This window comes from Myodes glareolus, chromosome 27 (assembly GCF_982192425.1).
Source record: "Myodes glareolus chromosome 27, mMyoGla1.1, whole genome shotgun sequence".
Classification (NCBI taxonomy): Eukaryota; Metazoa; Chordata; class Mammalia; order Rodentia; family Cricetidae; genus Myodes; species Myodes glareolus.
Window position 1 is genome coordinate 10,197,381 of NC_142052.1, and position 23,764 is coordinate 10,221,144.

The 23,764-nt window shown below is 36.7% G+C and overlaps 1 protein-coding gene across 3 annotated transcripts in view; it reads left to right on the forward strand.

Moving 5' to 3' along the window:
- The window catches only part of Sema3a (semaphorin 3A), a 475,159-nt gene that overhangs the window by 299,190 nt on the left and 152,205 nt on the right, over positions 1-23,764 (forward strand). For all 3 annotated transcript variants that reach the window (XM_085684250.2, XM_085684251.2, XM_048433584.3), the window contains one exon: positions 22,180-22,337. In XM_085684250.2, the coding sequence (XP_085540376.2) occupies positions 22,180-22,337 (158 nt within the window). The remainder of the gene's footprint in view (positions 1-22,179; positions 22,338-23,764) is intronic.

Genomic DNA, 23,764 nt, shown 5'->3' on the forward strand with positions numbered 1-23,764 from the left:
TCCTATGGGCAGCTTGCAGGGCACATCTGATCTTGTGTAGCAACATAAACAGATCACTTGAAATCATACAACTACAACCCTACAGGAACTGTAGGAAACGTAATAATGAATGCTAAAGGTTGAAACCAGCAGCTTTTGAGGCCTTTGAGAGCAATCTCAGCCACCAGCATACTTGTCTGCTAACCTACAAATTAAGTTTTGGCTCTCCTTGTCTTGCTAATATTCCACAATTGAGATTCTAACAAGCTCATCAACAATTACGTTAATCACCTGCATTTCCTTGACTGTGAGTTAAGACCCCAATATTAGTGTAGCAGCTTTTTTTTTTGTTCTTCTTCTACTGGTACAGGACATAGCATTGGAAGTCTTATAAATGTTCAATAACAAATTTAATCCAGAAACGAGAACTACCTGCCACATGTTGTGCTGTTTGACTGTTGGTCTTCACATCGTCTGTGTGTGAGGACTGTGAAGGGACAGAGACATGCATGAAATCATCAGATATTGACACCTTTCCCGACACTTACAAAGGAGCCCACACTGCAAATTTTGAGATGCCCCAGCTCTGTGTCTATTGGCTACAATTCAAAATAGTTTTCCTTCCAGTCTGTCTAGTGCACCATAGAGCTGTTAAGCCTAACATTTAAGTTTTGGAATGTGTTTTAAGCAAAGCACATCTCCCAGTGTGTCCTTGACTGTTTTTTTGCTTTTCTAAAAACACACACTAAAATCAAGGTCAGAACAAAGGGGTCTGGACCAGAATTATGCACAAATATTAATCCATCAAGTCGTTCTATGTGGCACTACATTTATTGAGGAAAAAGTAGAGGGGAAAACGGAACAGGACTTGATGGTCTTAACACTGTCTTTCTTCTGAGGCTTAGCAAGTCTCTCTTTCTTCTGAGACTTTAAAGCATGTACAGGGTCCCAGCTCTAAATCTTAAAATTCAGCCCTGCCTGCATTCCAGGCTTGGTTCCAGCTGGCCCGCTTCTTCCCCTTCCCCCACGCCCCCCTCATATGCACAGTTGAATCATCTCTCTGTACTGTGCATATGGAAACAACGTTGCTAGCCAACCACAGGTAGCAGACACATCTGATTGTTTCTAGAGGGGCTCTTTTCCTGTCCTGAAAAACAGAAACTGTAAGATTGCTTTCGAAACCAATTCTGATTATTCAAGAACTGCTAAATACTATTATGAAAATAATTTATTAAAACATATATGAGAGCATTAAAGAATTAGTACAGAAAGCTGTGCGTTCTTACTCCATACATTCCATACAGATTGTAAACATTTGGTTTTCAGTAAATCCAATAAGATTCTATTCTGAGGACTGAGTATTAAGCAGGCTAAACTCATGAGTGGATAGTAAAGTCAGGATTAAATTTGGCAGGAGACCAAGTTCCTTTCTGGTATATTATTGCTTTTTTTTAAATGATGAGTTTATATCATGGTGGTAGAAAATGAGACATTAATAAATTAAATGATTTCAAATTTTACTTCTATGATATTTCAATAAGGAATGCATTCACATTTCTTTCTGAAGAGTTGGCTTGTCAATATTTTAGATATCTTTTTGTTTTGACCTTTAGCAAAATCTATGTGGAATGTATTTTGTATGTGACTGAGCACATCCGTCCTGTGTCATTTCCATGATGTGATCTAGCATTTCTAATAATTTCCAAAACCCAGGAAGGCAGCACACTTCATAAAGACGTCATTTCTTAAGCACTTCCAACCAAAGGTCTTACTGGCTTGCAGGGTGTCTTGCTGTTTTAGAAGAATGGAAACCTAACTTTGGTTTCTGCATGCATGGTGTCAGGAACTGTGGTATCCCATGATGCTTGTATGATTTTGTATTTATGTAAACTGTGTTCTTGGATTTAAGATTTTTTTTGCATTTAATTACTACAATGAATTTTAACATGCTTCAGTTAAAAGGGACTCATTACTTCACTAGTTTCAAACAACAACTTTTGTCCTCACTTTTATGATGAGTTCTGTTAGAACAATTAGGAAGAAGAGAGGCAAGCGGGGAAGTTGCAGGGCCTTTATGCTCGGAGAGCCTTGACACTATGTATCCGACGTCTCAGTCATGTTCTTCATATCTCTGAAAATCAATCTTGTGTTCAGCAAAACTGAAGTAATGCCGTCTCCTCCATTAAATTATTATAAGAAAATGTAAGAAAAAGGAATTAAGGAACACACAAAATAATATAGAACTAAAGAAAAACTGCTACTTGTGAAGTGGTATAGGTCATCACGTAAGTTCAATTGGTTAAGTTCAATCATGTAAGTTCAATTGATAAAATTTGGCAGTGATAACAAAGGAAGAATCCCTGAAGTCATTAAAGATATATGTTCATTCTAAGTTTATGCCACCTCAGGATCAACTTGTGATAATTGTGACATGCTATTTTGTTAACTGTGAAAATCACAGCTTTCTGCTGGGGAGCTCATCCGTATTGGTTTCAGGTCATTCTCCCCCACCTCCTTGACTTTCTACAGCAAAACAAGCAAATTATGAAACTCCCTGTATTAAGCCATTAAGACACAACTGTTGTCTCCCAGCTACTATGTGCATTATCGAGAGTTAATGGCAAAACTGGGTCTTTCTAGTCTTGAAATTATCAGAGCATTACTACTTAGACTGCATCAGACCTGGAAGAGTAGAGCATCTTTTGACAGTTTCTTCCACAACGGAATTATAGTATCTTTAAGTAACGCACTCCCCACTGCAAAGTGCCCTAATGCTGGGATACTTCTCTCTGACTGGTGTGGAGAGGGCTGTCTTAATTTTGTTTTCCCACAATTACAATGTCACTTCCCATGGAGATAAGTCAAGCGGTGACCGATGGCGCTGGTGTACGAGTTCCGTGTCTAAAGTGTTTGCTACTATCTAATAAGACTTGTGCAAAATTTCCTGGAAACAAATACATTTGTAAATATCAATGATTCAGCTGTGTCGCCTGTTCCTTTTAAATTAGTCTAAAATAAAACTGACACTAAAAAAGACATCTTAAAAAGAAAATACTCTTCATGAAAAAAATGTAACTTACAACCTGTGCAGGCGTAAAAAATTCTTCAATACCACAGTAACTATAATTAACACTACATAGAAATTAGAAATTTCTTAAAATTGTTCATTTTAACACATGAGGAGACAATTTGAGGTGTTCATTATTAAGTATGGTGGCAGATTTTTCTAATGACTTTTATTAGAAATGATTAGGTATTAAAAAATAATTCTCCTTTGAATAAAAGTGGAAAAATCTCAGCATATAATCTTCAAGTCGTCATCATGCCTAACCAGTGAAGACAAGCAAAAATTTTACATTTTAAAAACGTACCTTTTGTAAATGATAATTTTAAGACTTTGTCACTAAGCCTAATTTAGTGTGACTTAGAGCTGTCATAAAAACTTGGAGATCTTGTCACTGATAAAACACAAGATACGTAATCTTTGTTTGTTCTCATCTTGTTAAATTCTTTACATTCTATAGAAAACATTATCTTAAAAATCTCTGGGAAAAATAAAGTCCAGGGCACCAAAATATTCAAATAGGAATCAATAAAAGAATAATTAATAAAGGCTATATTTAAAAACTCTCATCATTCATTTAGTCAGTTTCTTCAACATCATCAGTGTCCTGGGCACTGCACTACTAGGTCCAGTAGGAACAAGAAGATCCAATCATATGGCTTTACTGAAATGAAGCTCATGATCTAGCTGGGAATACAGACAGGGAAGAAAGTTAAAGCAAAAAGAAACGCATGCAATTCTAGCCTAGAATATATGATTTAAAGCAAATTAACTTAATAAGAAAAATCTAAGACTTTCTTCTGTTTTCCACTATAACTTTAGGGAAGACATTGCTAATGGAGCACCCTACGACTGAAAGCACTGAGGTAACGAATAACTGTATCCAAGTGTTTCATGAGAGAGAAGCTAGAAGGATACTGGTTGCTCTGGACCCAGCTCTTGAGGACTAGGGGTGTGATGGAAATGTTAATTGCAACTTTAATACAAAACACTTAGGAACTAAGTAAAGAAGTGTCCATTATGGTCCACCTTTTAAAGAGTCTTCCTAATTTTTTTTCTAATTGAATATGTCAAGTATTAAAGTAAAGATAAGAGCCCTATGTAGACTTCTGTTACATTAGTCTAGGTAAGAGAAAAGTGTGTCTTGAACTATAATGTTAGTATTGGCAATTGAAAGAGAACTCTATAGCTTTTAATGTAAATGTAAAAATAACTTTGATTTCCATATTCAGATAATTACAAGAACAATGCACTTTTACCAACCATATTGAAAGTTAAATTCTCAAAGATTTTTCAGAATATTAACATAGTTTGAATTTGTTATATGCCTTAGATCTTCAGCAGAAGTCTAGCTGTATTTTTATACTTGTGCAAATTCAGTTAATGCAGTTAAAAGTAGAGCACCTCTTTGAAATATTTGCCCTAGCAGATCAACCCTACAGTGTCCCTTTACGATCTTAACAGTGTGTGGCCATGGACAATATCAACAAATTGCACAAGTTATCAAATTAGTATTCCACTGGGCTTTCACTCAAGGTTATTGAAGTCTCCACAGATGTTATTCATTGTTCCACAATGAAGTACAGTATTTCAAATGATGTAGTCATTTTATAACATGGAAAACCATTCATAGCTAGCTAGTAGCTTCACATGTGTTTTTTGCATGCAAAGATATATATGCTAAAGTAGTATAACATTTTATAGATGATCTCAGGTGAAGGGAACTTCAGCAAATTTCAATATTCAGCTGAACTTTAATGATCAGCATTGCTTCTACTGTCATAGAGAAGAATATATTTTACTGATGTGTGTGTTCTCTTGGTAAAGTTGAAATTGCATAGAGCATTCAGCCATTTGATCAAAACGTACACACAATGCTTCAGACCTATGATGATGTTTACTAATGTTTCAGGAATCCAAAGAAAAACTAATACAACCCATACGTTCATTTTAAATTAAAGCCATCATGAATAATGCACATTTCCAATATGGCTGTAATACAGTAGAGGAAAGGTAGTTCTAAGTAAGAGTTTGATAATTAAGTACTGTTAGGCCAGTCTGTGATAATGTTACACAGATATTGTTTAATGGTGAAATGAAATATTTTGAAAGGATTATCGTTATAGATCAGAATGGAGGACTATGCTTTCTATTAAAATAAATATATATAGAAAAAGTTTGCCTCTTAGAAACACAGCTGTTCGGAAAAAGAATACCCCTAATTCTCCGACATGCATTTTGTGTCTTCTTGACATGTGTATCTTAAATGTATACAGGCTTTATACATACACATTTTCCCACTGAAGCAAACCACCCACATGCACAGAATAAGGTTACGCATTTTACAAGTAATTCCTTTCCAACAATTTAGTCAATATAAACTATGTGATAATACTATTTGTAATGGCTTGTTCAATTATGCAACAGTAACCTAAAGTAATTTTTACTGGTGAAATTTTTAAAGGTATTTTCAACTCCATAATACAGTGGGTCCAAGATACCATCATGGCTTAAATTTTAACATTTTCTTAAGTGTCATACTTTCAGAGATTCATGATTACCTGTCAGGCAAATGTTGAAAAGCATTTGGGGACATACAGCTTGCTAGATGAGCCTTCAATCATGAATGATTGATTCAGTAACCAAGTAGTTTTCCTAAATTCTACATAGGCAGCAGAAAAGAAAAACCTTGTCTTTTCTTTTCCCTTTGCTTTTTATCAGATACATCAGCTGAACATCAGTAGTCTTTGACTCAAAGAAGACAGCAAACAATCAAACAGAGACTTACAAAGTTAACACTTCCAAATTGAAGGAGTTGTTAAATATTTTTCAAAGAACTGAAATCTTTAGGGAGAAAGGGAGCCTAAAGTGTTCAGACATTACATCATCCATTCTTTTCTAAAGCTTGCCTGAGAAATATTTAGGGGCAGGTATTTTACATGTGGTCTTGACAGGCAGAGAGAGATGAGGATTCTTGCCAGTAGCAGCACCATAAATCAAGTATAGAGTTAAATATAGTGCTTGGGTACAAACAAAGCATTGGGATCTTTCCTATCCTTCCCATCAGGTTGTATAGATTGGAAAGTAAAATCCATATTGTGCTGATTTAAACATAAAAATAATGAGTGGATTAACAGAAGGAGAACAAAATCAAAAGCAATCTCATTGGCAAATAAAGTACATACACTTTTATTAGAAAATTTGATTAGTAATATATTTACAGCATTAAAATTTTGACCTTTCACAGCTCCTCTATCACGTTAAAAGAAACTAAAGAGTGTAAAGTGGAAACAAATAATGCAGCCACAAAGAATGCATTTGATAACCCCTAACCTGTGATTGCCTGAACAATTCGTAATCTACCCCAGTAGACATTCACACGGTAGAAAGATGGCCTATTTGTGATCACATTGATTTTGTTAAGGAGTTTGCGAAGAATGAAGAACCTTGTTCCACAGTCCACCAACTTCTAAGATGTTAGGAGTTGGGGACGCAAGGTATAGAATTCGATGAAAGCTAAAATACATTCCCCTTCTCCTAGAAACTATGTGGCAAATAAAAGGCAAATCCTCGTGGGAGCGGAACACATTTGAATCTAATTAAAACGGACACGATTTTATGGGTCCTGGATGTGCTGGTCCAACCATTTGAAGAATGCTGCATAGTGGAACTCTTGCGTGGAGAAAAGTGTTGATAGATAGGTCTTGTGTTGGAAGTATGAGGTCACTGGTTTACATCCTGAGGAGAAACCTGGACTTACTCCATGAAAAACAGCTGCGTTTGTGAAGTGTCTCACACACAATGGAATTAGAGGAGCTTCGGTCAGTGTAGGGTTTTCCCAGCCCTCAGAGAGAGGTGGACATGTAGACTTCTACGTTGGAGGCATGCAGCTTCAGCAGGAAAATATAATGCCCTGTAATAAATCAATCAGAGGAAGGCTTGACTAAAAACTATTGATTTTGATATTCCTTTCAAATTAATATCTCTAAAAGCTGACAGCAAACATCGCAAGGCTTATGTTTTGCTGCTTAGTTCTAGCCATATGAATGAAATTCTTGGAATCCGTCCAACATTTAAATTCAGACAGTATGAATTAACCAATTTCAGCTGAATTAGAGATTAAATATTTATTACACTCATTTCATCACCTCCCTCAATGTTCTATTTATTATTTTTTCTTCAAGTTAGAAATTGGTACCTTAAAACAATAAGTCAACTTATACAAAAGGATCTACTAAAAATAAATACCAATATTATCATTAAAATACCAATAGGTATCAAAACCATAGACATGGTAGACCATATTAAAGAATAAAGAAAATGGTTTTTATTTGTTTTGAAAATAAGTAGCCTCGGTGCTATTCATTAATTTAAAGTAACATTTCTTTAAAATATTTAACAGCATAATAGTAACTCATAAATAACACTATTTTTAATATTCAAGATTGACATTAACATGTAGCTGATCTATAAACATTCATTAAAATGTTTCTCTTATAAAAGGGGCTCTAATCATGAATGACCAGAAAGCTATATTTAATGAAATTTTATCTCTCCAGCTTGATCCCAAATATCTAAAATATATTTATAAATCAGAATATTCTGCTTAACTATTTTAACTTAATGAATCTTTAATTTTATGGAGCATTAAAGAAAACTAATTTTTTGAAGCATACAAGGAAACAATTATTTACCGTTTAGCATATACATTAGTTTTCATCAGGTCAAGTAATAGGACCACAGTTCTTACCTACAAGTAACATGGGAAATACTGTCTTACTTTGAGACATTAAAGGGTTTTTCTGGATTCTATTTTTCCTGCCCATTTTTTTTTAATCAACTATAGATAAGGTGGGGAAGAGGGAAGAGTTGGATAATTAAAGTTTACCAAGTTTTTGAAACTCAAATTTTACATGTATATGAAAGAAAATGTTTGCATAAGATTATTTAAGAAACAACAGCAATTATACAAATATACATAGAAGATAATGGACAAAACGTAGTTTAAGAGCAAATACAAGAATTTACACGTGCACTAAAATACAGTATAGAAACATTATATGGGTCTTGCTTTGGGAAGAAAGCAAGCTTTTTAAGAATTATTTCATTGTCATGATAATAGGAGAAGAATTCTAGGGTCAGCCATAAGCCTGCTGCAGGGTGTGTTACAGAATGCACTCCACTGTCCCAGATGCTGAATCAGCTGCCCCTGATAGTAATGGCCCCGCTCTTTGGCGTCCCAGAATGACCATGGTGGACCTGCAGATGCCACGCTTGCCTTCATACACTGTTGGACTTCAGAGTCCGTACTTCTGCCCCAAGACCATTCTAAACCCGTGAATCAGGGCTTTCACTGCAATATTGCTTACTGTTTCTTGACAGCTAATGAAGAACTCCAGAGCTTGAGGAATGGTTTGGCTAAACCTTTGTTTTCTTTTCTTTTCCTTTCTTTTTTTTAATGTTGCTTTAGTAGAGGATGTGAAAGTTATTCAGCTCATCAAAATGAATGTTTAAGCTAGCTCCTTGAGGATTTTAAGGAGGAAGAATGACTCTATCTTGAGTACTTGGCCATGAAAAATGCGTCTAATTGGGAAAGGTTAATCATTTGCTTGTTTTTGTGCCTTTGTTCGTTTTTGCCTCTAGTTTACCCAGTTTTTCCAACTCTTTCACTTTTACCAGTCATGGCATTAGCCCTAATAAGAAACAAATGTCTGTTTTAAATACTTTCTTATAGAAAAAAACAGTAAAAAATGTTTTTAATCTTAGATCTCTTATCAAAATGTATTGCCTGTTAGGGATACAGCAACACACACCCTCAGAGCCTTGGAGCAGAAAGTACATAGATTATTATTTTCAAAGCCCTTTGATAATTCGAAGAGAGACATATAAATAAAAGTAACAGGGCTCCCCAGAAAAACATGTTTTTGCCTTACTTATCTGAATTTTTTCAGTAATTTAATCTAAATTTATTGATGACTCTAGCATAATAAAGAAATGAATTACAGAGACTCTCTTGCCTGTTTACAAGCAAAATTAATATGCACATGAAAGGAAAGAATTTGTCTTAATCTTATATATTTGTTGTCTTAGTATTGTATATTATCTTGGTATTACATATCTGCTGATTCATAATAGATTTCTTTGGGGTTCGTTAGAACTTCCCAGAACTTTACCATTCCCTGAGCCCTCAACAGCAGCGAGCATTTCCCTCTTTATTCCCCACCTTCAGAGTAATGGGAGGGCCTCTTTCTCCATAAGAGCCATGGTCTATGGGGACTAAAAGATCATATTTCACTCTGAACAATGTTCACCATTTTTAGTTCTGACATTGTTCTTAGTGTTTTGTTTTTGTGAAAGGACACAATCATATTTTTATGAAGGGGAGAAGGGAGTTTAATGAAAAGTCATCTAATGTTATTTTTTTCTCAAATCTTGAGAAAAAGGTAACTTGGGTTCTGAGTTAGATCGTTGTCCTTGTGGAAACAAATGTCTGTATGTCCTTCACTGGTCTGTAGAATCTTCACTGTCCTGTCTAGCCCAGAGGTGTGCTTGATTTAATGGGTCCTGGGAGAGTTGGGGTTTTTGCAAACTAGCTGGAATTTCAGCTTTATTCTAGGGACGAATGAGATGTCCTTAGGGGTCTTAAAGCTAGCCTGGCTCACATATTTTTCAATCCAGGATGGCTCAAAATATCAAATTTTATAACATATTCATATCAGGATTTGTTTTAGAAACAAAATAGTACAATTTAAACAAGCATTATTTTCTACATGAGATAATTTTTTTTATGTTGTTGTCCTGCGACATGAAAATAAATCTACACCTGGCCCTGTCAGTGAATTTTTGCCTGACATTCATATAAAAAAAGCTAGATAAAGGCTCATTAAAACCTTCTAAAATTGTCAATGATACCATCATTTTCCCAAGCCTCCCCCAGTTTTACTTGTGCATATTGAAAGTTTTTCTCCAAGCCGGATGACCTGAGTTTGATCCCCTCTCCTCCAGTAGATGGAAAGAACGTGCTACCACGAATTATCCTCTGACCTACATATGGATATTGAACACACATGTTCCTACATGAATGCATGTGCACGTGTGCGCATGCACTCACACACCACAAACACACATACAGAGAGAGAGAGAGAGAGAGAGAGAGAGAGATACATAAAGAAAGTAAAATGTAATTTTAAAAACTCAATACATCCATTCCTTGCTTTTATTATGGCATTTGACTGACTTCAATTGCTCAATAAATTATGACATTTGTCCTTGCAAAAACTAAAGCACACTGTTATAGAAAAATGTGTAATATGACAATCCAACCATGACACTGTGTTTAAAGTATCCTGCAGCACACCAGAGTTTCTTTGGAGACTTTTTTCATTTATTCTCACTGATTTCCAACATACTCCTCTCCCATCTACTTCCCATCCTGCTGCAGAGAACTCTGTTTCTGGGTGAATCAACCCTCTTTATAATGAGAGGATTTACCCTAATTACAGGGATGGGCCGCACTGGGAACTCCGTCTGACCGTTCTCAGCAGTGCCATCCAAGGCAAGGAGATTGAAGAAACAAACAGTGATTTTGTGACTTGGTTACTTCATTACTTGATTTTTCTTCTCCCTTTTTTCTTTCTTCATTTTTTCCCCAGTACTAAGGACTGAACATTGTGCATTCTAGGCAAACACTCTACCACTGAGATATATCCCCAACCCTTTGGTGATCTTTGAAATACATACCACTGTCATTTCCCGAGTTTTTGATTTGTCTCAAATTAAAAAAAAAAAAAAGATCAATATGCTGCAAAATGGTTGTTCTTTTCTAAGAATTTATTTTAATTATATGGTGTTTGGTTGTTTCTTTCGTGTGTGTATGGTGTGTGTGTATGGTGTGTGTGTGTGTGTGTGCGCGCGCACGCGCGCGCAAGTGCATATAAGTGAGATTCTCTCATGGCCAGTGGCAACAGATCCCTTCTTGAATGACGTAACAGATGGTTGTGAGTTGTCCAAAATGGGTGCTGGGAACTGAACTTGAGTCTTTTAGAAGAGCAATGCAGATTCTTAACCACTGAAGAAGTAATTTGGTCAATCAATAAAATGGCTTATCTCATAGTGAAAATGTGTTAGAAGAAAAACAATGAAATATTCTAGATAAAACACTTGATTTCTTTCTTCAACCAAAGCTCAGCATTAGAACATTAGAACAAAGAACAGCATTAATTAAATTGTTTTTTTTAAGAGTGCTGTTGGGTGGACATATGCAACAGACAAAGCATGAATGACTGATTTAGCATTGAATTTTCCATATGTGAATTATTTTCAACAGTTTTAATACCAGAAACTATGAGATGGAATTTGTAGATGTCAGAAAGCACGTGTTCTGACAGTCATGTAAAATGTAGTCATTTGAACTTGATTTGAAATCTAGTCACTGAACCAGATGCTGTGTTGCATGTCAATTCTTGGTCAGGAGCATCTGAAAACTTAAGATTTTCTGCTTCCGGACCAGGCACCCATTCTCTTTGCTGATGGTGACACACAGTCCCTGTGCACTGGAGCCCAGCAAGGTAACTGCCACGCAGTGGCTGAGAGTAGGCACCTGCCTAAAGAGAGGGTCATGAAAACTGAGGATAGAGATGTAAGACTTCAAGGCAAGGTTTTGATCTTTTTAACTAACTTCTCACGACGCACATTGCGCTCATTTGCACATGCAAGTGTGCACACAGGAGCACACATATACATACACAAATGTGAATCTTCACCATAGACTGGCTTTAATTCTCAAAGAAGACCAATCATCTCCCCCAGAAAATAAAGCAACTATTAGTATGTATTAACCACATTTGTCAACATACAAATATTTAGTTACCTTGTATAATATTCCATCTAAAATGTTTCATTTTTAAATCACAAATGAAAATTAATAGTAATTACTTATTTTCAGATATATTTAGTGCTCAGTCTTTGTCAGTATCCATGTGTAAAAAAAACTCAGTAACGAAAATCGTATAGCAAAAAATAAATCCTTTTCTAAACTAGTTCCCCAAATTTATTCACAAGATCATTGAACTTAAAGTCAGGGAACACATGTTTATGCTTGACTTCTGAAGCTCTTAGGGGCAGAGACACTTATGCTCTTTCTAAATAGTCAGACTTCATTCAGTTAAGGACCCAGATCTCAAATTCCACGATTGTCTGTCTAGTCAGCTACTTCCTGTACACATGGTTCGACTCGGTGTCACTGGGATAACCTTTCTTTCGATGCATGCCCCTTACCGTTCAGGCAGCATCCTGATTATGCGAAGTTACTTCCTATGCTGCACTTTAGAAAGCATGATTGGACATCAGAGAAAGAGTAATAAACACATACCAACTCGTAAGCCCTTCCCGGGAGGGAGTGTTGACTTCCGATTTATCCTTGAATCACAAGAATGGGAAAATAAGCTCGAAGGAGGTGGGCCGGGGAGCAACCCAGGGCTGCAGAAGAGTTAAATGGCCACCGGAATGGTGAGGCTTGAGAACAGTCATAAAACATGGTGACCAGGCAAAATTAGATACTATCATTTCTGTCAGCACTGAGGCAAAGGAGCTGGGTGTCAGTGCTGTGATTTGTTTTGTTTTAATAAAGACGATTACTTTTTAATATTAAGCTCAGGTTAATTTATACACTGGTGACTTGAAGCGTGTTTTGAAGGGGTGAGAAACAAGAGAGCCAGTCAGGTTGACATCGATGCACAGTCCCACTGGCAAAAGAGGATTCTCCAAAACTTTGGCCTTTCCAAATGATCAAATCGTTTCACAAAAATGATTTCGCAATCCTTATGTGAAAAACAGCCACAGTTTGTAAATAAGTAAAGCTATGAAAATTATGATTATGACCCTGGAAGTGAGCATCTAACTAATGGGGAAACCTAGTCTATAGTGTGACACACATGTATTCTTATCTCCTCTGTTCCAGATATTATTGTTACATTTATTTATCTTATCTCCTGTCACATTTCAAAAAGAAAATACACTCTACCATACACTTCTGTTGTGGGATAGTTCTATGTCTGGGAGAGACCTACAAAAATGATGAAACCATGTAGGGAAAATTGTCAGCAACTAAAATGGTTTCTGTGTTCTTAGGTTTGTGTTTATGTGAATAAAGTTGATTGTTAAAAAGTTGCTGTTTACTTGCCAAATATGGTGGTGCATGCCTTTAATCCCAGCACTCAGGAGGCAGAGGCAGGCAGTTCTCTGAGTTCAAGGCCAGCCGCTCTGCAGAGTAAGTTCCAGGACAGCCAATGCTACCCCAAGAAACCCTGTCTCGAAAAACAAACAAACAAAAAAACGAGACAAACACAAAAGCCAACTAACAAACATAAATGAAGCAAAGGGTACTGTCAATATGATGTGTAGAAACAGGGCTTATTTCTTACTGAAGCATCTGGAAATATCTGATAATGTCTTTCTTTAGACAATCAACAGGGTACTGAGTAACTGAGTTGTAAGTGCTTCGATTTGTGTGTTTGCACAAGTTGCTTCTCTCTGTTTGGGAAACTGGTCTTACTCTAAGTGAATCTGAGCTCCACTCTGTTCTTCCCTTCCATGTAGTACTCGCTTTTTCTGCATGGTCTCGGATGTCTTCCTCCACAGTCAGTTATTCCTTCTGAGGGGTGAGCTCTGGCTGGAAGACAGTTTCCTCCAAGTCTCCATACTCAACCCTAATTTTATATTGTATAGACATGTCTCTTTTCATTCCTGTGATCAGACTGAGGGAAGAGTGAGAACGTCTGGTAATTGTCATTAGCAAGCTCAGGAATTTAAGCAAAATTTGGTTGCATGTTACCTTAGTTTGGGAATTTGGCAAGCAGAGCTGATCCCATTTTTTTTTTTGCCCCCTCTTCTTTCCTGTGTTGTTGGTTAAATTTGAAGGAGCATTTTCCCCATCCAACACTTACAGCAGAGCTGGTGAGGAGGACCTTCTGAATCTTGTCTTTGGGCAGCTGGGCCAGGTTTCTCTCAATTCCACCCTTCTTTCTCCATGTATTCAGTTTGATTTTTCTGCCTAGATATATTCTACCTTCCTATAGGCCAAAGCAGCTTTTATTATCAACCAATGAGAGCAAACTGTTTTCACAGTGTAGAGAAGGATGATCCCACAGCAAAATAAATGTAATGTGTATGCGTGTGTGCATGTGTGTGTGTGCCAGTATGTGGGTGATGTGTATATAACTAACATGACTTCTGGCCTACATGGATTAGTCATAATTCCATGTCTGCCTCTGTAGCCGTAACCCAACATACTTCATCTACGGATAGTTCACCAATAATATTATAGCCACAGAGATTTCGTAAGATTACTTCTAAAGTAAAAGCATTTGTGGATGAAACACCTGTGATTTGCTACCCTTTTATTCACTGATTCTATGCTATCTGGAATATACAGAGATCTGTATTATTATTTCAAGGTCTTAAGGCTTAATCTTTCAGGTTTTCTTATATTTCATATTGTCTCGTAATAATCTGCTGCTCTGTTGCAGCTTCATCTTCTATATATATTTTGCTTTCCTACTGTGTTCTTGCCTCTCTGCGCATCCCATCCCCTTCCCATGAGATGCAAGGAAGAAGGTAGATTAAACAGGCCGTTATCTTAGTCATCTTCTGCCAGCATAAACTGTATGTACTCTGTAGAAAGAGCACTCTGGGGTCAGCGCGTTTGTTGTGTAAACCTAGAGAGGAAGTTCAGTTACGAGAAAGTACAATTATTCAAGGAAAATGTTATGGGGAGTTCCACAATGACACTGGCAATGTGTATGTAAGCAAGAGCAAACATGGGACAGATTACTGGGCTGCGTAAAACTACAGTGAAGGATTGCATCTGTGGATGATGAAGGGGCTCCGTCTTGTGTGGACCTCTGTGGGTGACTGATGCTTGCAACAAACTTGAAACATACATAAAGTTAGTGACGTCACCAATGAAAAGCAGAAAAGAGGGTGAGCTCTGTTTAAGTCTTGCAGACTCTCAGTGTTTGTGCAACATCTAAACAGAGGTTTCTAGTAAGTCTTTGTTTGGCCTTGAAGGGTAATCTGCCTTAGAAGGTATACATTTGAGGCACATCAAATATTGCTCATGGTAAAACTCAGTCATAGATAAAATTGGCTACAGAGTTGCTTTGTGTAAAAAGAGAAAGCACAGGGCAAATACAGTAATATAAATATTTAAGAGGGTGTTGTCTAAAGTGTGTGTCATGAGAGAGAGGAACCCAAACTTCCCAATCATTAGCTTTTAGTATCCCCCCCAAATAAGCTCCTCTTAAAGAGACAGTAAAGAATAGTAGGCAGAGCCTGACCTCTGATGTCAAGTGGAAACAGATTATCTTCAGTCTCGTTCCTACTTACTGTGTGATCTAGAATGTTCCCAGTAGGCTAGCTGAAATAAGTCTTTCACTAAGGAAAAAGAGAAATTAGAAGTCTACCTTACAGTTTTATCAATCATAAATTAACATCATTCAGCAACTTGGGTCTACTAGGCAATGTTATTGTTTTGTCTTCTTCTGTCACACCCTCTTCATTCATGTCTTGAACTTCAATGTTGTGTTATTCTTCTTCCATCCTGGTGCTGTTTGCAAGGTCAGCTTGAGTTGCCCAGCCTATTTTCCAAGGATTCTCTTTCTCCCTTCAGCATTGCTTTTTTTTTTCTCTTCTCCTGGATTCCTTAACAGCAAACATGCTCTTAAACTGCCATTAAATTAGTTTTTTGCTTTCCCAAGGATTATCTTTCTATGTTTTTATCAAGGTTCTGCTGCTCAGCTTACTTTCCATATGTGTCTCACCTACAAGGAACTGTATATGTCTTCCCTGAATTATGATGATGTTTGTTAAAGATCCAGAAACAAAAAAGTAGATTACATTGCAAACAGCAGAAATCGCCAGACGCAGAAGCTCTCACCTGACATTCCAGTACTAAGAGTCAGTGAAAGTGGACTGTGAGTTCTCTTCCAGGCTAAAGCATTGTAAAAAATTAATAACAATAATAAATTGAAAAAGATAAACAAAAGAATCTCAATGCCTTTAAAGGACATAGACATCATACCATTAATCTTTCCCAATATGATTTAAGATGCTTGCTGTGTGCATGTTGCATGGGACCCCGAAATGGACCTTTACTCAAACCTCAACCGAGAGTAGCTGGAGCCTGTAGTAGAAGGCCAATCTAAATTTAATGTACAAGCTGATTATTCATGTCATCTACAAATAGATAGTAGTGGATAAAGGTTGTGACGTATTTTCAATTGGATAAAAATACTAGATATTACTCCATCAGCAAATGTAACGATGTATGTTGAAAGAAACTGAAACAAATTTAATAGACTAAGATGACAAGGCTGTTATTTCCGGATGCCATGGGTCTTAGCACAAGCAGAGAGTTAAGGCAAGTTTGCTTCAGATTATGATATGTAGAAATGTATGCTTTGATTCTTATTGCTATTAAAATTGGAAGACAGAGTTCTTTGAAACATTGCCTAGCAATACTTAAACAAATTCCTAAATTGTAAATATATACTTACCATCACCAACTAAATAATAGGATGTGGCGATCAGTATATTGGACCAATCTATGCAATGAGAAGATGCAGTGGCCAAAAGTGGTATGAGTGGAGACTATTCTCTGCGAGGTTCAAGTAACAACTGTGGTTGCCTTCAAGAGTCTGTGGAAAGGATCTGCCTGCTGGAAAGATTTAAAACCCAGTACTTAATGATGTAAAAATCTAGAGTGAGAATAAAATGGACGGATGACAATAGACACCGGCACTTCACTTTGGTTTTGCTAGTGGCATGGCAGATAGTTGAAGGCAAACCTAAAAGAAAAGGAAGAGGGAGGGAAAATGTCTATGTACCACTAAAATGCAGGATGTGAATTTATTTAAGCTGATTGAACTTTACAATATTTACAAATATCTAGAGGTGGTCATCTTTAGGTCAGAATGTTTTGGCATCTTACGGACTCAGCCTTTGATGATTTGTAAAAGGCATGCTTGTTGTAAGAAAAGGACAAAGTTTAAGTCATGGGAAAGTCCAAGAGCCTAAAATCGTCAATGAATACAAGCAATTCATTTGAGTCCAGCGACTTGTGGGGTCCTGGTACCCTTCCTGCTGTAAAGTTTGGAGGGATGGAGGGTAAGAAGAGGACAGGGAGAGAGAGAGGGTTAGAACTGCAGAGGGAAAAAAAGCAAAACAAATCTTGTTTAGATGGCAGAGAGCAGCAAAGAGAGCTTAGGAATCTGACTAGAAGAAGCTGAATTCGGGTCGGTCTTGAATATTGGACAAATATGAAGTTCATCCCTTTTTCAGAATTTGACCTGGTCATTGAAATGTAGCCATGTGTGTAAGTCTGTGTTTATATCAAACACAACCAGAATTTCACAGAGGCTATACAGTTGTATTACAGGGAGGTGAACCATCAAGTCAAAGTTTAAAAGAAATTACTCATTTTGTAGGACACATGCTAAAAACTTGAAAGGTCATTTATGAAGTTATTTTTCAGTATCTTATCTAAGAGCTGACAGTGATTGTGTTTTATGATTATTTTCTCTTCTTTTTTTTTTCTTTTTCCCCAAACGAATCTGCAAGACAATCTGTGATAGATAGGGAAGAGGAAAGCAATTTGGGATGCTTATAAGCAGAAAAGTAGGTGGGGTGAGCAGGATGGTTTTCTTCTGAATCGGGAGTCTGATAAGTATTTCTATGACAGATCGAGTATAGTCCCTTATTTTGCTCCGTTTAAGTTTGAATAGAACTCTGTAGAATCTATATATTTTGAATTTAAAAAGCCTATTTTTTAAAGCGTAAAGGAAAATGCAATTTGTTCATAACTGATTAATCCATGCTGCTTAATATGACATAAATTGTTTTCCCTGCCAAACCATCTACAAGTTTATTCTTGTTGTCTGCATTGTCCTGAGTCACGATGTTGTTTGCACTGCACACTTGGTGTAGATTCCATGGACTTAAGATCAGTATGTTCTTCATTGCGGTATGTAGCAAATAATTGAGAATATATTGTTTGCTGAAACTATAAAAAATGGAGTACTTGCTTAACCTTAACTTTTCAAATATAAGAAAATAAATACATCATTATAATTCTTCTATTGCGCCTCAATATGGCTGACACATCATGAAGAAAGGGAAGTGGTTTCTCTCACTGATCTTGAGTTATAGCCCTAATAATTAACTGCGCTAGAAAAGCTGTAATCTATTTAGAGGCATAGTGGGCATACAGACATTATGGGAAAACTTGTTCTTAAAAATGTTATCTGCTGCTGTTGGGTACAGTCTGAGCCCTGGGGAGATGTGAACAGGTAGAGGAATGTTAAACAGCGTCTCCCACTACAGAGTGTTGATTTCAGCTCCAACACCAGTTTATGTCACTGATTTGAGTAACAGAAATGAAGAAGGAAGAGCCTGGATTTTGCAGGGGCGAATTCAGCATTGAAAACATTTGCCACCAATTGCACTTGAGTATTGTTGCCAGCAAAGATAACCAAAATCATGAATGTAAACAAAGAAAACAGAATCTTGGGAAGTAGATTTGGGTAGGAGGAAGGTGTTTGATTTGAATTCAGGACATGGTAGAGAAAGCTCATGTTGATGGCTAATTGAGGACCATGAAAGTCTGTCTCCTCATTTGCAGACTCTTGCCAAAATCCATTAGTAGAGTAACACTGGGGTGACGGACTGAGGAAAAAGTAAGTACGTTCGAGAACAATGGAAAATAACTTCCACCCAGGAATATTCCTTTATAATTAACTGTACTCACAAGCACATTTTGAAATGTGTAGTTTGTTTCCAGGGTGATTTCATATATAAGCTACTAGAACATTTAACTGTCTATATGTAGAAATGCAGTTTTTGCCAAACTTATATTCAGCCAGTAGCATGGTTCTCTGTTGGAAGGATCCTTCAATTATTTCAAATTACACATAAAAAGTTTAAAATTATATATAAAAATCATTCTTATTATTTAGAATTGATGATATAGAAGATAGCAAAAATACTTCATTGTTTTTAAAATTAAGAAAATACACCAAGGCCACATATTTAATATTCTATAAACATATATGTTAAGAATTAGTATACAAAATGACATGCCTCTATTATTTATTCCTTCTCTATATAAAACAACCTGACATACTTTGATGACTGTTGTATCCCCAAAATCTTTTGTGTTCAAGACTTAGTCCAACAGGAGAAGAAGGCACGCATTGAGATGTGATTAGAATATGGGTGCTTGAAGCGAACCAGCGCCTTAATTTATTCATGGATTCATAATATGATGGCATTGTATATGGCATGGAGAATAAGAGGCAGGGCCGGGCTGTAGGAAATCCATCACTAAGGGAATCCCTTTGAAGGACATGTCTGGTCACTCCCCCTTTCTAATACTTTTGGCTTCTGGGCTGCCATGAGGTGATCAGTGTGTACCCTGCTGTGCCCTTCATCCATGATGTCTCCTCCTTGCCACAATCCTAAAAGCGATGAAACAAATACAACATGAATTGCATGCAACCTGTGAAACTGTTGGTCCAAATATATTCTTCGTTACCATATTTGATTGGGCCTCTGTCGCAGTAACGAAGTGTCTAATACAGAACTCGGTGAGACAGATGAAAATGTGGAATTTTCAGTATATCCCATATTAACTCTAATTCCTTATGTCTCCAAGAGCAGCCACACGTTTATTTAATTTTTACTTGTGCATATAGAAAATCTTTAATTGAGTACTTACTATGTAAACTACTGTTCGATCCACATCTTCATAATAACTCTTGAGAGAGATTGTTCATCCCATCTTACACAAGACTGAAGTCCAAGGTTTAAGGGATTGGTCACAATAGACCATTTTAATTCAAAGGTACTATGGTGATGGTCCTTCTCTTATAAATGGGCAACTCCTAAAAACATAGCAATGATTTTTCTTCAGCTTCTTCTACTTGATACTCAGAGTTCTCTTTTATATTTCCAATATGTTCATAATTAAGTTACTTGTCTTCGATGGTCTTTTTTTTCCTTAAAGTTTATTAAGTGGATTTAATACAAGCTAATGTTTTAAATTGCTTGGCTGCCTATAATTTGGACTCCCTGGCAATAGGATGTGTTTTAGTTTTTAAAATTAGAAAGAACATTAAGGTAGACTGTAAAAATAGAGGTTTTTTAAGGTATCAGGGAGTTGTGGGAGTCACATAATGGCATCAAAAGGCCAAAGAATGCATGATGGTAAAGGATGTGATCATGTAATACAGAAGACAAAGAACGGTAATAGGGTCCCATAAGTGGAAATGATTATGTTCATATATTAATAAACAGTTATGTTTAGTATAAGTTATATACTATATATGTAATACCTAAATACTGACCTATATTCCTCTGATAAACTCATATTTGCTGTTAGAAGGTAGAGACATAGATAAAGCGTGGAAATCTCTAACAAACCTTTTTTCCCTTGTGAGTTGGGAGTTAAGGAAAAGGAAAGATTTGCTTTGCTGGTTCTCTCATAGGAATAGATGATGTTTAGTGGATTAACATAGAAACTTCTTATAACTTGTGTTAAATACGTACTGGAAGAACATGGAACACAAATTCGGGGCACAGTTTGGACCACTGCTGTCTTTTTATCCCATAGAGATGCTGCAAAAGAGAGAAAATGTGATAAGAGATTGTATAAAAATAAGTGTTTATAATAAATGATTTAATATCTGTATGTTTTAGCCACTCAATATTACAAAGTGTTTATGTAGTATAGAAAAATAAATGGTCAAAAGAAATTAAAATGTCCCAGTAAAACAATTGAAACCATTTAGAAGGTTACGTGATACTTGCCCTACAGTCCCTCTATCATGTTGACCTTGTACTATTCTTTTAACTACTGACTTGGACAAATAAAACCACTTGAACCATCATTCTGTTCAAAAGGCATAAATATAATGTTGATCATTCTACTGTATAAATGGCCAGGCTGAGCCAGGACTTTTTCTGAGGCCCTGCTACATGGATAAAAAGCTTAGTTCCTTGTCTAAAACCAGAAACATGTTTAGCAAAGGGGAGTGATGGTCTGTGGGCAAGACCTCACAGAAGGTATGGTTTTCTAGATCCCTGAGAACTCAACTGCTCCTTCCTTGAAGGACTGTGGTGTCAGTCACAAGTCCTTCAGCACTCAACTTGAGACTCACTTAAGACACACTGTGCTACCTTTGTGCACCATTTCTTGATTAGCTTTCTGATGACTGAATAGCATTTTATGCTAATTCATGCTTAATACATATGCTTTTCCCGAAAAGTGTGTATGCAATGCTGTACTTCTTAATAAAATTGACAGAAATAAGGTATAGCTTGTAGATGATCCCCTGGCCTTAAACTTTCTCCTCCTCCTCCTCCTTCTCCTCCTCCTCCTCCTCTTCTTCCTCTTCTTCTTCTTATTCTTCATCTCCTCTTTTCCTCCTCCTCCTCTTCCTCTTCTTCTTCTTATTCTTCATCTCCTCTTTTCCTCCTCCTCCTCCTCCTCCTCTTTCTCCTCTTCCTCCTCCTTTTCCTCCTCCTCCTGTTCCTCTTTTCCTCCTCCTCCTCTTTTCATCCTCCTCCTCCTCTTTTCCTCTTCCTCCTCCTCCTCATCTCCTCCTCCTCTTCCTCCTTTTTCTCCTCCTCCTCCTCCTCCTTTTTCTCCTCCTCCTCCTCCTCCTCTTCCTTCTTTTTGGTCTCCTGGTCCTTCCTCTCAGGAACATATTTCTAAAGAAGGACCTCCAGGTTCTGTTACTAGGCCATGACAACATATGAATATATCTCACTAGACGGTTTTCTGTCACAAGTAATTTCATTCCTTTATTGTTTTTAATGTTTAGGAATGTGTCATTTTGTAATGACATCAATTACTAATACACTAATGTGAGGACGTGTGTGTGTGTGTGTGTGTGTGTGTGTGCGTGTGTGTGTGTGTGTTTGTGTGTGTACATATATATTGGTTCCTTTGTATTTCTTAATACCATGATTAGTAAGGACTGACTTACATTGACAGTAGAACATCAGATCACCACGCAACAATAGTGTCTGTTTTGAAGGACTCACATTAATACCCATTGTCTTGCTTTGTTTCCTTTCAGAAATGATGGACTCCAACAATGTGATCACTTTCAATGGCTTGGCCAACAGCTCCAGTTATCACACATTTCTTTTGGATGAGGAGCGGAGTAGGCTGTATGTTGGAGCGAAGGATCATATATTTTCATTCAACTTGGTGAATATTAAAGATTTTCAAAAGGTATTTCATTCTAATATAATATATATTTATATATATATATATATTCCAATTATGTTTGAACACTGAAATTTTTATGACATTCTCCAGTAGCATCAGAACAACTTGCAGAACAATATTTTAATAGGATTTTTTCCAGACATATATGAAATGAACTATAACTACATGCAAATCGGTGTAGTCAGCCATAATATCGACAAGGAAGAAATCATAGTTCTTTGAATGGCCACTATTAAAAACAAACTTTAGTTTATTCTTCCATCACTGTTTATTTCTCCAGCCGAAAAAAGTACCGTCATCTCTGTTGTATGCTGTCACGTGTATCCATATGTAAAAGTACCGTCATCTCCGTTGTATGCTGTCACGTGTATCCACATGTAAAAGGGAGGAGTAGTCGTGACAAATTGCATGGCTCTTCATGCCACAATATGAACAATTGTTCTTCTAAATGAGATTTGCTACCCCTCATCTAAAAATCATATTTCAAGGCATTAGCATCAGATTTCTGCAAGCTTGATTATTTAGACATAAGGAGGATGCTATTTTTAACTACATTCATTTACATTTCTGGCTCACTTCAACAATAACCTATAGGAATTTTAGAACAAACACAGATTGACGAAGTAAACAGAATTGTTCAGCTATGTTTACATGCTATACCATAGTCAACCAAATTTCCTTAGTTTTCCAGCCTTAATCCCCTGAGATATAAAGTCTTTCTATAGCAGCTTCCATGAGACCCACTGCGTGTGTTTCAGCAAGCACATTTATTGGTATCTGTGGCTTCAGGCATTGATGTGGGGAGCCGAACTCTTCACGGAGAGCACACTGGACGACAGCGTCTGAAAAGTGAATGAACTACAAAAAGGGTGTCTTATGGTTTGAGAGTATTTCTTTTGCATAAACTAAGTACTTATATTTAAATGATCATTTCTTCAGTATAATGTAACTTTATTTTTTATTCTTCTTTTATATATCACATCCTACCACAACTTCCACTCCCTACTCCCCTCCCAGACCTTCCCTAAGCTCCATCTGCATTCACTACTTTCTTCCCTTCAGAAAAGTGCAGGCCTCCCAACAATATTTGTGTTTCTTGATACAGCTTTTTGAGGGTTTCTCTGTAGCTTTGGAGCCTGTCCTAGAACTTGCTCTGTAGACCAGGTTGTTCTTGAATTCAGAGAGATCCACCTGTTCTGCCTCCCAAGTGCTGGAATTAAAGGCATGTGTCACCACTGCCTGGCCTTAATATGACTTTAAATCTGTCATTTTCTCATTTTTATTACCTAATCACAAAAGTTTATAAACATATATACGCTAAATTTATTTTATAAATAAATTTATTTTATAAATTTTGTATATTCATTCAAAATTACAGTTCAACTATGATATACTTTACAGTAAAATTGTGAAGCTAAAACATAACCAAG